Source organism: Gracilinanus agilis, chromosome 5 (assembly GCF_016433145.1).
Source record: "Gracilinanus agilis isolate LMUSP501 chromosome 5, AgileGrace, whole genome shotgun sequence".
NCBI classification, from domain to species: domain Eukaryota; kingdom Metazoa; phylum Chordata; class Mammalia; order Didelphimorphia; family Didelphidae; genus Gracilinanus; species Gracilinanus agilis.
Window position 1 is genome coordinate 198,986,429 of NC_058134.1, and position 15,788 is coordinate 199,002,216.

Consider the following 15,788-nt stretch of genomic DNA (forward strand, 5'->3'; position numbering starts at 1 on the left):
AGCTAAAGTAGTTCTTTAATGAAAAATCAGGTCTTTGAAAACAGGCACTGACAAATAAAAAAAAAGATAGGATTAATGAATTGATTTTGCATTTTTAAATGAAAAAATCAACAAATAACCTCAAAAAAGCAAAAAAGCAGAGTATTTAAAAATTAGAGAAGAAATAAATTGGAATGCAAAAGAGATGAAGAGCTGATAAATAAAACTAAAGCCTGTCTTGTTTGAAAAGTTGCAAAACTGATAAACTTTTGTCTAACTTGCTTAAAAAGAAAGAAAATCAAAACAACAAAATAAAAATGAAAAATATGAAGTCAAAAATGTCCCTGAAAGAAATAAAAAGGATGATCAGAAGCAATTATTTATTATTATTAGTTAATGTCATGAGTAACATCTTGTAGTAAATGAAAATAAGAATTATTACATGTAATATTAATAAAATATTGTGGTTGATGTTATAAAATCAAGTCAAATCAGGAGTCCTTTAGTAGCTCTTAACAATTAATTTTAATAAAATGGAGATATATGAAAAAGGGAAATGAAGGAAGGGGACAGAAAAATCTCATCTATCTAGAAAAATACCTAAGCTGAAATCCCAAGCCCGCCAATCTGTTTAGCCTCTCAAGTTCGATCACAAAGAGTGAGAGAGAGAGAGAGAGAGAGACAGACAGACAGACAGACAGACAGAGACAGAGACAGAAGAGGAAGAGGGAGAGGGAGAGAGGGAGAGAGGAGAGAGGGAAAGAGAGGGGAAGGGAGAAGGAGCGAGGGAGAAGGAAGAAGAGGGAGGAGAGAGAGAGAGCGAGCTTTGCCTTACACCTTTTATCCTCTGTGCCCCTACATTCCACAATGTATACAAGCAAAATATGGGGTGTGGGATAGAACAAACTTAGGGACTGGTTTCTATCATCATGATCTGAACCCATATTACATGTCATTTTTAAAAATAGTTCTATGGGGTATAACTGAATGGTTGAGGTATCTTTATCTAATGTCATCAAAGTGATCCTCCATTATGAATTTTCAATGATTTGTTAGTCACTAGTAGATAATTCCTCATTCAGTTTCATTTAACCAATTAGCATCATTTATAATTTACAAAGGAATATTTACTTGAAAGAAATACAAATATCACTCCTCAATAACTTGGAGCATTTATATCCTTATACCACCTCAGACTCTGGAAGAGAGTGATAACACAGTTAACACAGATAAAACAATTTCTATATAATATTTATATAACCAAATTTATATCCAAATGCAGCATTGCTAGCAGCTAAGTTTACATATCAGCTACTAATGGGTTGGGTCCCGACGGTTTCTCCAATTCCTTAGGACATTGATGTTGGCTGTCTACAAAATATGATGTGTGGGCTACTCTTTGACCTATATTCCTGACCTTTGGAAACTTAGAAAGAAGAAAATTCTTCCAAACTGCTTTTGTAAGGGGGGAAAAAGATTGACTATTTAAACATGAGAAAGATAAAGCAAAGGATTAGAATTAAAGACCAATATCATTTGTAAATATTGACTCAGCAATTTAAAATAAAATCCTGGCAAAAAAACTATACTGATCTATCAAAAAATTATTCACTATGATCAAGCTGGATTTATACCAGTTTTGGAAGTATGGTTCGGCATTGGGAAAACCATTAATCATATGAAAAAAATCCCAAACAACATGCCTATTTAGTAGATGGAGAAAGTAGCTTTGACAAAATACAATTCTCATTTATGCCAAACAAATAAAAACTGTGAAGTACAACACAGGAATCAGTCAACAAGCATTTTTTAAAAGTATTTACAGTGTTTCAAGAACTGTGCTAAGTCCTGGAGATGGAGAGAAAAAGAAAGATAGTACCTGCTTTCAATAAGCTCAGAGACTAAGGTGAAACAGAATGAAAAGAAGTATGGACATATGAGCTATACAAAGGATAAGTAGAAGATAAATCATCAGATAGAATGGACTAGAATTAAGGGAAATCAGCAAAGATTTCTTATGGAAAGTGGGATTTTAGCTAAGATTTGAAGTAAAACAGCAAAATCAGGACATGGAGATAAGGAGGAAGAGAATTTTAAGCATGGAGGTAGCCAGTGACTGGAAATGGAAGGTAGTAGATGTATGTAGATGTGTGAAGATCAAGGAGGCCAATTATCATTGGATCCTCAGAGTTCATGGGGAGAAGAAAGGCATAAAAAGGGAGCTGACCATCAAAGAGAAGATTCTATATTTCTTCTTGGAGGTGACAGAGAGCCACTAGTTTGTTGAATTGAGGTTGATGGGAAGGAGGATGACATATTCAGATACATGTTTTAGGAAGTTTATTTTGATAGCTGAATGGAGGATGGACTAGAGTAGGTCAGTCTTGAGTCAGAGAGATTAGCCAATAGGCTATTGTGATAGCTCAGGCATGAGATGATGAGGGCCAGCAACAGGATGGTGTCTATGTCAGAGGGGGGATATATGAGAGATATTATAAAGGTACAATTGACAGGCCAGGGAGACAGATTGGATCTGAGATTTAAGAGAGGAGTAGTTGAGGATGGCATCTGAGTTGAGAGTGTAGGTGACTTATTGGTTTTCATAACAGCAATAGAGAAACTGAAAAGTAGGGAGCAATCTTTGGGGAAAAAGATAATGGGTTCAGTTTTGGATATGTTGAATTTATGTTATCTATGGAGCATCTAGTTCTAGATGTTCAATAGATAATTGGAGAGTTTAGAGGTCAAGTTTAGATAAGTAGATATGAGTCATGAAATTACCAAGTGAAATAGTATAGAAGGAGAAGAGAAGAGGGCCCAGCACAAAGCAAGAGGAGGCGGGATACTATCTTTAGTGAGCATGACCTGGATAAAAACCCAGCATAGGAGACTGAGAAGGAATGGTCAGACAAGTAGGAGGAGAACCAGGATAAAGTAGTATCTCGTGTCAAGGAAACCCAGAGAAAAGAGAATGATCCCTAGTGTCAAAGATTGTTCAGAGGTCAAGAAGGATAAGGATTTTTAAAAAAGCTATTATAATTGGTAAATAAGAGATTATCAATAACTTTGGAGAGGTCAATTTTGGTTTAATGATTAGGTCAGAAGCCAGATTGTAGACAATTAAGAAGTCACTGGAGATTTTGATTGTAGATAACCTACTTAAGGAGTTTGACCACAAAATGGAGAAGAAATATAGGATGATAACAAGTGGGGATGAGTGAATCAAGGGAGAGTTTTTGAGATTGAAAAGATATGGATATGGATATAGGTAGTAGGGAAGCAACTAATGAACATGAAGAGATTAAAGATAAGTTCCTCGGGATCATATAGACTTTTTTTGTTGGAGAAGATAGCATGTAATAGAAACACTTGTGTATGTAGAGTAGTTAGCCTTGCAAGAAGGACTACTTCATGTGAGATAAGGTTGAAAGAGGAGATAGTCGCAGAGGGAATCTGGATGATATGAAATGAAGAGGAGGAGAGAAGGAGCTCTTGATGAAGACTTTCAATAAAAGGGCATTTAAAATAATTTGATAAAATATTTCTTTGAAACTAAAAGCTAGTATAATCAATGAAGAAATACTCAAGTATTTCCTAATAAATTGAGTACTTCTTAGCTGGAAAAGTAAGCATCATGGTAGAACCAACAGGAGTTAGTAAAAGTCTGGGTATGGGGAGCTCATTTCTCTGTGACTTTTTATGCTTGGATCATTTTCTTCCCTTATTCCTGTATAGGTAAGGTCCAAGAGGGAGTGCATATCATATTTATTTTTGTAGTTCTTATCTCCTGTACCTTGCCCAGGGTAGTGTCAGAGACGAACTGTAAGGATAGTGTTGGAGGTCAGGTAGAAATGTTAGGAACTTTTAGAGATGTGATACCATTTTGCAACTATAGTCACACCTCATCTAACACTATTAAATGGTGCCTTAAAAACACTCTATCAACAAAGTGATATTACAGGGGGCAGTTTTATAGACAGTGCAATGACTTTTGTAACTGGGCCATTGTCCAAATGATGTCACATTTTGGATACAAAACTTAACGATAGGATTTGATTATAATATATTAATGATGTTACAGCAAAATGATGTTAGTCTGAGCAATTTTATGTAGAGTATGCCTGCCTTGTCTTTGCCCAGATGTCTCTTTTTGTTAATTATGGATGTGGATAACTCATGTGATGAAATTCTTTGAATAATCTTGAGTATTTTGAATGTTCTTTTTACATCCCTCAACCAAGCTAAGGTTAGAAATATGACCAGCTGAAGTAATTTGGGTAGATGGTTAATGAAATGAGATAAGATATATGACTGATAAGAGCCAGTGACTTTAACAATTAGCATGATGCAGCAAGGGGACCCTTTTAATTTCTTTCTTTTTTTTCCTGTTTGTTTGTCTGTGTCTTTTCAGGGAGTCTAAGAGTTGAAGATGAGGCCCAGGACAGCGTGCTACTCTCCAAAGTTCTGGTTTGTGCTGGCTGTCTTAGCAGTGTCCGGCAGCAGGGCCCGTGCTCAGAAGAGTCACCCCAGCATTGGTATTGCCGTCATTCTAGTGGGCACGTCAGACGAGGTGGCCATCAAGGATGCCCACGAGAAAGATGATTTCCACCACCTCTCTGTGGTCCCGCGGGTAGAGCTGGTAGCCATGAATGAGACTGACCCCAAGAGCATTATCACTCGTATCTGTGATCTCATGTCGGACCGCAAGATCCAAGGTGTGGTGTTTGCTGATGACACCGACCAGGAAGCCATTGCTCAGATCCTCGATTTCATTTCTGCCCAGACTCTCACTCCCATCCTGGGCATCCATGGAGGCTCCTCTATGATAATGGCAGACAAGGTAAAATTGGGTTTCTGAGGCTAAGAGATGCCACACGCATTTGAAATGAAAGCAAGTTTATTAATTGGTGAAGGTGATAAGAGTGCTGTGAGGGGAATCAGGCCAAGATGATGTTAATGGGTTGGTAGCAAATGTGTATTAGACAATAAAAAGATTGTTTATGAACACAGGGTAGGCAAAGGTTCAGAGATGGGAAAGGAATGAGTACCTGGAAAGGATTTGGCTGTTCTGAGGTGTAAAACTTTAAAAGCATTGTTTTATTCTTGGCTTTTGTCTTTTTGCCAGTATTTTCTGGATGTCCTGTCCCCATTCTTGCCTCCCTTGTTGACCCCCAACTTGTTTTTTTAATTAAAAAAAAACCTCTTATCTTCCTTCTTAGAAGCAATACTGTGTATTGGTTCCAAGGCAGAAGAGCAGTCATGGCTAGGCAATGAGGGGTTGGGGGTGGGATTGTGACTTGCCCCAGGTCATAGAGCTAGGAAGTGTCTGTGCCTAGATTTGAACCCAGGATCTCTCATCTCTGGGCCTGGCTCCCAATCTACCAAGCCACCTAGATGCTTAGTTACCGACTTGTGGCAACAAGAAACAACAAAACAACCAAAAAGTTCAGAACCAGTTTAAGTTTTTTTTGGGATTAAGTTCCAGCAACTGTTATAAGAACCCAGGCAGAGTGCCTTAGAAAGCTAAAGAAACTTCTTGATATATTATGCTTGGATGGTTGGTTAGAGGTTTAACCCAGGGATGCCTCTTGTGTAGAGTACCAGACAGTCCAGAATGCTGGAATAGTTGTAATCTATTTGAAACATTGCCAAAGATGAGGAACTCTCATTAGTTCTCTGCTGCTCCTAGAACGTAATGTCATCATGTATGCAGAGTATACTGGAGTGATAATATTGAGAAGCAATGAAGAAATAAATCACAACATGATTTTTCATGATGTTTCGTTGCTAGATAGGTATACCAAGTAGCCATGAGAATCTTTCCTTGTATCATGTCAAGGAAAACAAGATCCCAAATAAGGAATATTTTTTGCTATTTTCAAGATGGCTGATGTCATACATCCTTAATATTCCCAAGTTAGCATTAGTGTTCAGGAACTCTTAGAAACAAACTTTAGTTGCCCAGAAAGATATAGAGTATGCTTTCTTTTTCTTCTCTTGCTTAAGGTGGACAAGCAACATCTAGTTGGTAACCCCTCCAAATAATGGGATTTTCTAGTCAGGGAAGTTTGGGAATATTTCTTCTCTGATACCTGCATTTGGGTGAAGTCCACCAAGTTCTTTTGTCTTCTTTGATTTTTTACTTGTAGTCCCTGACCTTGTAATTTAAGTTGAGTGGGTAAATTAGGATCATTTACTGCAGTAATTGGAAGGTGGCTGCCTGGATTTGTGGACTTTAAACATGAAGAAGAGAGAGACATACTCGGCCTTTAATCCATTTCAGTTTCTTTATTTGGTGGCAAATGCTTTTCCAAATGAATGATTGTGTGATAAAGCAAGTGTTCACACTAGGGATGAAAAAAAGGAAGTTTACCCACAAGACATTGTCCAAAGGAGATATCCACCCTCCCCTTCCCATTTTCCTTTTGTAACAAAAATTGAACCAACATTATCATTCTTAGAAAGGACTTGTCAATCATTTACCCTTTGACTCTGCTTACCTTTTGCTTTGATGGAGAATTTTGTTCAGTTGTTTTCAGTCATGTCCGACTTTTTGTGACCCTATTTGGGTTTTTTTGGCAAAGAAACTGGAATGGTTTGCCATTTTCTTCTCTAGCTCATTTTACAGATGAAGAAACTGAGGGAAACAGGATTAAGTTACTTGTCTAGGGTCACAAGTTAGTAAGTCTCTGAAGCCAGATTTGAACTAAGGAAGATGTCTTTCTGACTCCAGGCTTTTCATTCTATCCACTGACACCTTGCTGCCCCTTGAGGTAGAATCATTGGAAGTAGTTCAGTAGCATCCATTCTTCACCTTCACAACTTTGCTGTATAGAAAGGTATTTAACTGAAATCTTTATAAATATTCAGAGTGAGATCAGGACCAACAAATCAGATTCTTCTAGTACTGAAACTAGTGGCTGATGACTCTTACTGCCCCTGTGGATTCTTGACTCCAGCTAGTTTTATCTCAGAGAAAATATTCTATTAAAACTCTCTTTCTACCCTGCAACCTTTAAAAAAGCCATAACCTTTATATAAAAAGCAGTATGTCTGCAGGCAGAGACAAAACACTGTCACTTCCCTGTCGAGGAGAGAGCTTCTAAAACCAAAATATATTATTTTGCTGCAATATGTGCAAAGTAAGGTAACCAGGATAGCAACTTGAAACTTTACCTTGAAATGTACATATTTGCTGTTTAATAGAGAACAAAAGACTTGGTTATGGTGGAAACTACTTATATAACAGGGATTAAACTTATTTTGCTTAGAGTAGACACAGAACTCAGAAGGGTCTGTGGAAGTTGCAGTGAGGCAGATTTCAGCTCCTTAAGGGAAAACTTCCTAATAATTAGAGCTATTCAAACATGTAATAAATTGCCTGTGGAGATGGTGAGTTCTCTATCTCACTAGATATTTTTAGATGAGAGCAAGAAGGCTTTTTAGGGATTCTATAGAAGGTATTCCCTATCAGGTATGGGGTAGATGAGGTTAGTGGTGCCAAACCCAAAAAGAAGTAATTCCTGTAGGTACATATATTGACTTAGAAAAATCACAAATCAACATTATCTATTTTGTATTTTATTTTATTTTGAAAAATAAGTCCCAATTAGATATTTTAACCCTTACATTCCATCTTGGAATCAATACTGTGTATTGGTTCCAAGGCAGAAGAGTGGTAAGGGCTAGGCAATGGGGGGTAAGTGACTTGCCCAGGATCACACAGCTAGGAAATTTCTGAGGCCAGATTTGAACATAGGACCTCCCATCTCTGGGCCTGGCTCTCAATCTACTGAGCCACCTAGCTTCCCCCACCCCCCAATTAGATTTTAATTTGGTTCAGATAGCACTCAGGAATTTGACTGGCAGTTTAAGACCAGAAGGTCAAGAGTTTGATACCTCACTTTCTTTGTTTGTGATTTTTTCATGGTCAGTCACTAGTAAGTAGTGGAGTAAATATTTGAATCCAAATTTTCTAACCACATGAACAACTCTGTTCCACTGCACTGCTGAATTTATCCACAGACTGAATAATCAATCCCTCAATGATAGGGAGCAGCTCATCCAGCAGTGTTCAAAAGGAAAAAGAAATCCACAAGAGAGCAGCCTCTCTAGCAAAGACTCCCAGGAGTTATGACAACCAACATTTCGAAGTCAGCCTCAGGCTTAAATAATTTTTCACAGTGTCAAATAGCAATCTTCCCCTTGGTCTCTGAGAAATAAGCCCCCGGGCAAGTTAAAAAACTAATAAACAATCATACAGAAACCTCAAAAAGAAAACTCAAATTTTTCTTTAAAAAAGAAAAGAAACTTACTAGAGTTTGTAGAAGTCATCTTAAAAGTAAAGGGTAAAGGACGTAGACATTTTTAGCAATTCCTTCTAGGAATCAGTAGGAGAGAGTCCTGGTTTTTTATGTAAAGATAAATATTTGTTAAAAGCCAGTAGTATTCATGATGTCATGAAAGTCCACACTGCCTTTTGATCCAAATAGGCAGGCTCTTTACCCTCAAAGGATTTACAATCTCAGATAAATGACTTAGGAGGCTTGTAAGGAGATTGCCTTAATTGAGGTGAGGCATGCAAGTGGTAAACATTTATTTAAATAAATCTGTGGCCACTTTTGTATCACCTGAAATCTCTTCTGTACCCTAAGTAAAAAAAAATAGCTGTTTGATATGCTGAACGGACAGATTTCTTCAATGTTTTGGACAAATACGAGGTTAATCAAATACATGAATGTATCAACATCATATCTGTGTAAAGGAGTAAGTGAAGTATGGGGCACAGGAGGAAAGTTGTAGGATTATGTGTTTTTAAAAGAGTTATTTTTGGCTCATCATTGAAAATTCTGTAAATCATGGAATTTCTCATTTGCAAGGAACCCTGGCAGCCATCTAATTCAACCTATCCCTGAAAAAGAATCTTAACTGCAAGAAATCCAAAGGTGGTCATTTGACCTTCTCTTGAAGACCTTCAGTGAGGGAGAGAAGCCACTACTTCCTCAGCTTTTCATTTTTTTTTACATTGCTTTAATTGTTAGGAAGTGTTCCATCAAAAGGTTTAAATTTGCCCCCTTATAACTTCTATCCTTTGTTCACTTTTCCATTTCTTGTGGCCTACAAGTATTAGGATTTTAGGTAATGCTTGATTAAAAAAAAAGAAAGCTTACTTTTTTTGGACAAAATGGATAGAGAGCTGAGATTAGAGTCTGGAAGAGCTGAGCTCAAATTTAGCCTCAGACACGTACTAGCTGTGTGGTCCTGGGCAAGTCACTTAACCTCTGTTTGCTTCAGTTAATAGCACCTATCTCCCAGGGTGGTTGAAAAGATCAAATGGTATAATAATTGTAAAGTGCTTTGCACAGTTCTTGATGTATAGGGAGTATTGACATATCAGTTATAGACAAAGGGAGAATTAGTCTGGCAGTGGGATGAAAAATCTTTTGGCAGGAGAGGTGGCAGGGACTAGTAGAAGCAGAGTTATTTTGAGAGACGATTTCCACAGCTGTGAGAATAGAAGAGAGAACAGATTTGAGAGATATTTTAGAGATAGGCACACCCTCTAGATATCCTGCAAAGTCCATTGTATATCCCAAGCAAGTACAGAAAACCTTTACATGAGGATGGATTTCAATTCTGGAACCATGGTCAAATCATTTCATATCTATAGATGTTCTTCCTTATCTGCAAAATAAAACAGCTGTAATAGGTACCCTCTGATCTTATCATGGCAATCTAGGTTCTTTAAGACCCTCTGGCTGCTTTCACAGATCATAAAAGGTTATTTTCAGCCCTGGAATCCATTTACTGCTGCAGAACGCCTAGGGAGATGTTTCTTGTTCACTAGCAGTCCTCTACACTTGGGTCTCCTGTTAGATAACATTGGCTGACAATTATATATGGTGCTTTAAGGCTTTATTGTTTTGCATCAGTTTCTTAACTTCATCCTCAGGATACTCTTGTGCAGTAGGTGCTGTTATTCCACACCAAGAGTCCTGTAGGTGGAAGTGCCATGTTGGAAATATAGCTGCTAATTTCTATGAACCAGCAGTATTCTCTATCCAGTGTTCGTCAACTGCCTTGTGACGTCGCTTTCTAGATCAGCTACTGATGATGAGGAAACAAAAATCCTTGGTGCTTTCTCCCACACCCTAAATAAACCTTCCTTTGACTCTGCTTCTCTTCTCAAAATAATGATTCATCTTTATCCCTGTTCTTGGCCAAACTTCTTGAAAGAGTAAGAGCTTGTCAATTCCTAACCACTTTAACTGGTTTCTTTTCAATGGAGTCTAGTGAAACTTGTTTCAAAGGGTTCCAGTGATCTAATTTGTATTTATTACTACCTCAGCTTCGGTGATGGGATTCTTTCCTGATTTCTCACCTATTAGTTTGAGTGTTTTTCTTTCTTCTTCATTGGCTCCTTCTCCTGCCCTTCTATAAATGTGGACATTGTCCAAAGTTCTATCTTTGGCCTCTTCTACTTCCATATTTTCTCCTGGGATGATTTCATCTTCTTCATTTGCTTTGACTATCATGTCTGTTTGGATGACTCTCAAATCTATTTTTATTCGTGACCTCTGTCCTGAGCTCTAGACCTGGTTTGGCAGCTACCTCATGGAAATATCTGTCTCCCTGGCACTTCAGACATATTCATATATGTAACTGAACTCATCTCTTTCTCTTCTTTTTACTTTACCCCCTCCCATGCTCTTTCTTACATTTTTTATTTCTATTTCTGGCACTACCATTCATCCTTCAAGTTTTCCATGCTTTAAACTTCAGTGTTATCTTTGACTCTTCCCTTTTCCTCACCTCCCACATCTAATCACTAAAGTCTGTCAATTTGTGCTCCCACTACCATCACCCAAGCTTTACCCATATCATCACTCTGATTTAGGTTCTAATTACTTCTCACTTAAAATGATACAACTGACTCCTTTTTGGTCTCTCTGTCTGTGGTTTCATTTTTCTTAGTCCATCCTATCTATATATTTATCCAAAAGTAATGTAATCATGGCCACATCAATTCACCGCTCAAAAATGTTTATTGGATCCCCACTGCCTATGAAATAAAGTACATTAGAGACCCTCCCTAATCTGACTATACCTTTCTCACCTAATATCAGGTAACTCACTGTCTAATAATTTATATTTCAACCAAATTGAACCATTATTTGCCCTATAAACATTCTATGCTTTCCCACATATGACCATGTCATTTTCTGTGTCTGTTAGGACTATTTTCTGTCTCCCTCCCATCCCTTCCTATTGCAATCAAATGAGATAACTATAAAGCAGTGGTTCCCAAACTTTTTGGCCTACTGCCCCCTTTCCAGAAAAAATATTACTTAGCCCCCTGGAAATTAATTAAAAAAATTTTTAATAGCAATTAATAGGAAAGATAAATACACCTGTGGCCATCACTGCTCTCCTGGATCGCTGCAGCACCTACCAGGGGGCAGTAGCACCCACTTTGGGAATCACTGCTGTAAAATATCATATCACATTAGTATCAGTTATTTATTACCATTACCATTATTATTCTTAAAATATTTCTCAGAATTTAAAGTTTCAGAGAATTCTCAGAGCCAAAAGTGCCTTTGCTTCCTGAGTTCTTTTAGTACTTTGTATATCTATTTTATTCAATTATTACATTCTAATTCACATTACAGTTATTTATCAACATTTTTTGGTATGAGATTGAAAGCTCCTTGAGGGCAGGCAGTTTGCCTTATTTATCTTTTTTACTTCTCTGAACACTTACAATGCTATCTTCTCCATACTGGGCCCTTACTAATTGTGAATTGAATTGAAGGTGAGTACCAGTAGAAAACAATCCTACAGTTGCTAAAGGAAACCTGCAGCAAAAAAGAAAGCTATAACAAGGAAATAACTCATAGGAACTTGTAATATAAGCTTATTTAAAGCAGTGATCAAAAAAGTTTAAAATTGTATGAGGACCTTTTGGTCAGCAACCCCCTGCCCCTTTTTGTTTTGAGACTGGTTATTTATAATTGTTTTCTAGCTTTCTGAGAGTAAATATTTACAAAACCTGGATATATCTAGAAAATGATTTCATGTTGAAAACATTTCATTGTTTTCTTTCCAAAAGGGTGTTCTGATGTCTCACTGAGGTCTCTACTGGGCTTTTAAGATTTGAAAAACCCTAAAAAGAAGGAAGGAAAAACCCTCTCTTGATTCCCCCATATTTATAGGTTTTATTGTTGAAAAGAGGACATTTAGTGAAATTCCTTTATTTTATAGATGAGGAAACAAACTTAGATAATGAAATTATTTGCTCATGGCTTCATGGTTAATAATTATAAGAATTAGGATTAAAAGCTAGTCTCTCTGACTCTCTCAATCATCGCACTTCGTATGACATCATGTTGTCCAGTCTCATTTCAGAGTTTTCCTTTTCTAGCTTCTAGACACAGAAGGACACCAGGCTTAAAGACATCAATATAAACCTTTAAAGGGAAATAATCTCTTCACAAGCAGATTATACCCTCAATCGCATGCCTCAGTATAAAATGTCCCCATATATGAAATCCTGATTCAGTTTAAAAGCTCCTTATAAGCCAAGCTTACCTTTAATCTATTTAGAAATGTAATTTGGAAATTTACAAACATAATTTGGAAATTTCTCACTGACTTCCCCAAAGCCCACCTATACTCTCTATTCCATTCAAACTTGGGGAAATCATTCCATCTGTCTCTGCTTTCCCAATCTGTAAAAAAGTAAGGTGAGCATAATTGTAGTACCACCTTCATACTTTTTAATGTGTTTTTAGCTATACCACACCCCATAGAGCACTTGTGGAGCTGAATTACTCTTTCTTGTCACTTTTTATATGCCACTTGGACTCTGGAAAGCATTGAGGGAATGGCTCTTGGGAATGAGGCAGCAATTCTTTGCTTCTAATGACAGAAAGGGGCAAAGGATGGGTCAAAATAGGATTGCTCTCTGAGCCAAGAAGAACCTTCCATTTAGTAGACTTTAAAGAGGGATACGAATTCTCCCCTTTGTCTCTCTGTCTCTGTTTCTCTCTCCTCTGTCAATCATGTGGGGACTTTGTAAAGTTCCTTCAGTCTCTCGTGAGAGGAATAGGTTATCTCTCCCTCACCCACCAGCACCTGTGGTGGCTGCTTGTACCTGGCAGCTAGAACATATGCTAGTTTAGTATGATCTTGGGAACTCAAAGCCCTGAATTCTTCTGCTTTGTATTTCTTTCCTTGAGCTTAGGTGACTCAATAGCAGATCCTGAGATGGCTATTTACAATTTAGGTCTGCCAATGTTAGATTACTGGCAGATGAAAGAGTTTTTTGGATATATATATATATATATATTTTTTTTTTTTGGGGGGGGGGGAATGACTACCATTAGAAAGATGAGCTTAAGCTTTGACCAAACTGACTAGGACACATGATCTTTGAGAAAGTAACTCAATAAGTGAGGAATATGAAGGTAAGAAATGCCTTTTTAGTAGTAACACTAAGGTCTCTATGCTTTAGTGGAATTATAAATTACTATTTCATGTTTCAAGTCTTTGGTACTATGAATCTTTTGTATTTTAATAATTTATTTTGTGTGGAGGAAATATCTTTGTGATACATGATTTATATTGTACATTAAATATCTTTCTACTCCTTTTTAGGGAGTCTTGAGACATGAGCCAGTCCTAAGCTAGCTTTAAATAATTTGCCTGGAGGATTCTGAGGTGGGATCATAAAAAGCCAGAGAGTAAAAGTGCCTGACCCACCTTTTTTGAGGTCAGGTTTTCTCAGGGCTAAAACCACTCTGGATGTGAACCTAGAGTTAGGGCCTCTTTGGGGGGGGAGGATTTCCCAAGTCCCCAATTTTATAGTATGTTGTTTCATTAATTTTTTTAGCAAACATTTTAAGTCATTTTTCATTTCATATTAGTACAGATAAAATGATAGATTATCCCAAAGCAACTTAAACTTAATATAAGATACAATTATCTTAGGTTTTAGTGTTAGTTATTCTATTGCTTTAACTTTTCTTCCTATACTTTTTCTTGTCCCTGCACATCTCAGTTATTAATATGCTAAGAAATCCATTAGTTACATATACAATGAACCTATTGTTGTTGGGGAGGTTTTAGAAATGAATCACATAAACTTATTTGATAATACTAGGCTGGGAACTGGAAGAACTAATTTGTAGTTTCCTTTCTGCTAGGATAACTTGATATGAAGTAGATATACTACTTTGGCTTTAGATATCTATATTTGCATGATCCATGTCCAAGTGTTTGAGCATGATACCAAACCAAGTGCTGCTGCTCTAAGGTACCCTCTTGTGAGGATAAAATGAGATAGTGGATATGGAAGTTCTTTAGAAAGTATTAAGTGTTACACATATAAACTGTGTGGCTATTATCCTTTATTTTGAGGAAAGTAAGGAGAAGGAAAGGAAAAATACGGTTGGAAGATATAATATTGGAATTGGAATTAAAAACTTAATAGAAATTAATGATGCTGCAAAAGGTTTAGGCAAGAGGCAACTAGAATTTATATTTGGGTTATAGTCCTAAAAATGAAAGGAAAGGCATGTAATTGAGATAATGGCAAGACCTGAATATAGAATGGATGTGTAGAGTAAAGGACAGTTGATCAGGATATGGTGCTCTACCCCATGTCTATTACTTTTCAAAGGACATGTGAAGATAATAATAAATTGATGATTACTACTTTATTTCTCATTTTTTCATTTTCACTTAAGTGATTAGGAAACAAAGGATATTATTTTATTAGGACCTGGACAGTCATTATGCAAATTTTCTGTGTATGGAAATTTGGCATTCATGTCTTACCATCTCCTTTATCCCCAAGGACTCTGATTCTTCATGTTGCCCTTTGATCATGGCCTTCCACTTCAGCAACCTATTCAAGACTTTCTTGCCTTTAGCTGTTCATAATCCCATATTTTTCCTCTTCTCCATCTCCCAAATAAAATCTTATCTTCCCTTTGACCTGTGGAATTTGGTGGATAAGAAAAATGTAGGTCGATTATATAATTAAAATAAGTAATTCAAAGCAAGTCTTGAATCGCACATAGGCTTAACCATTCCTTGGTGAATATTTGCTTTAGAAACCTCATCTTGCCAACCTAGATGAATCTCTTGCTTTTTGTTCTGTTTTTCTATTATATTTAAGCTCTTCAAGAGACTAAAGAAATGTTTGTATACTTGCGCCTAGGACAGTGCATAGTACTTGGAGAAAATAATTGTTGTTGAATTGAGTTAATTTGAATTCTTCCAAATATAATCCATGAATTAGTCAAAAACATTAATGAAACAGTATATACCAGCTCCTGTGGTAGGTATACATAACCAAAAATGAGAAGGTTCTTCCCTTTAAGAAGCTCACATTTTACTGGAAGGATACAGCAGGCTCACAGATAAGTAAATCCAGGCTAAATACAAATGAAACATCCCATGATAGGGTGGAATGAAGGGGAGTTGCATGGAATAACAACTGGGGAAATCAGGAAAGGTCTCTTGAAGAAAGTAGCATTTAAGAAACCTTGAAGGAAATAAAGGCTTCCAAAATATGGACACGAGGAACAAGTGCATTCCGAACAAGAGGAGAGCTCCTTATTTTTAAAAATTTTTTTATTTTGAATATTTTCCCCTAGTTACATGTTTCATGTTCTTTCCCTCTCCCTCAAACCCCCCTACCCCACTTAGCCAATGCACAATTCCACTGGGTTTTACATGTATCATTGATCAAGACCTAATTCTATATTATTGATAGTTGGACTAGAGTTATCGTTTAGTGT

At 36.9% G+C, this 15,788-nt stretch overlaps 1 protein-coding gene across 1 annotated transcript in view; it reads left to right on the forward strand.

Annotated features, from left to right (window-relative positions):
* Positions 1 to 4,408: 4,408 nt before the first annotated feature.
* The window catches only part of GRIN2B (glutamate ionotropic receptor NMDA type subunit 2B), a 469,961-nt gene continuing 458,581 nt past the window's right edge, over positions 4,409 to 15,788 (forward strand). The window contains exon 1 of the mRNA XM_044678009.1: positions 4,409 to 4,819. Coding sequence (XP_044533944.1) covers positions 4,409 to 4,819 — 411 coding nt within the window. The remainder of the gene's footprint in view (positions 4,820 to 15,788) is intronic.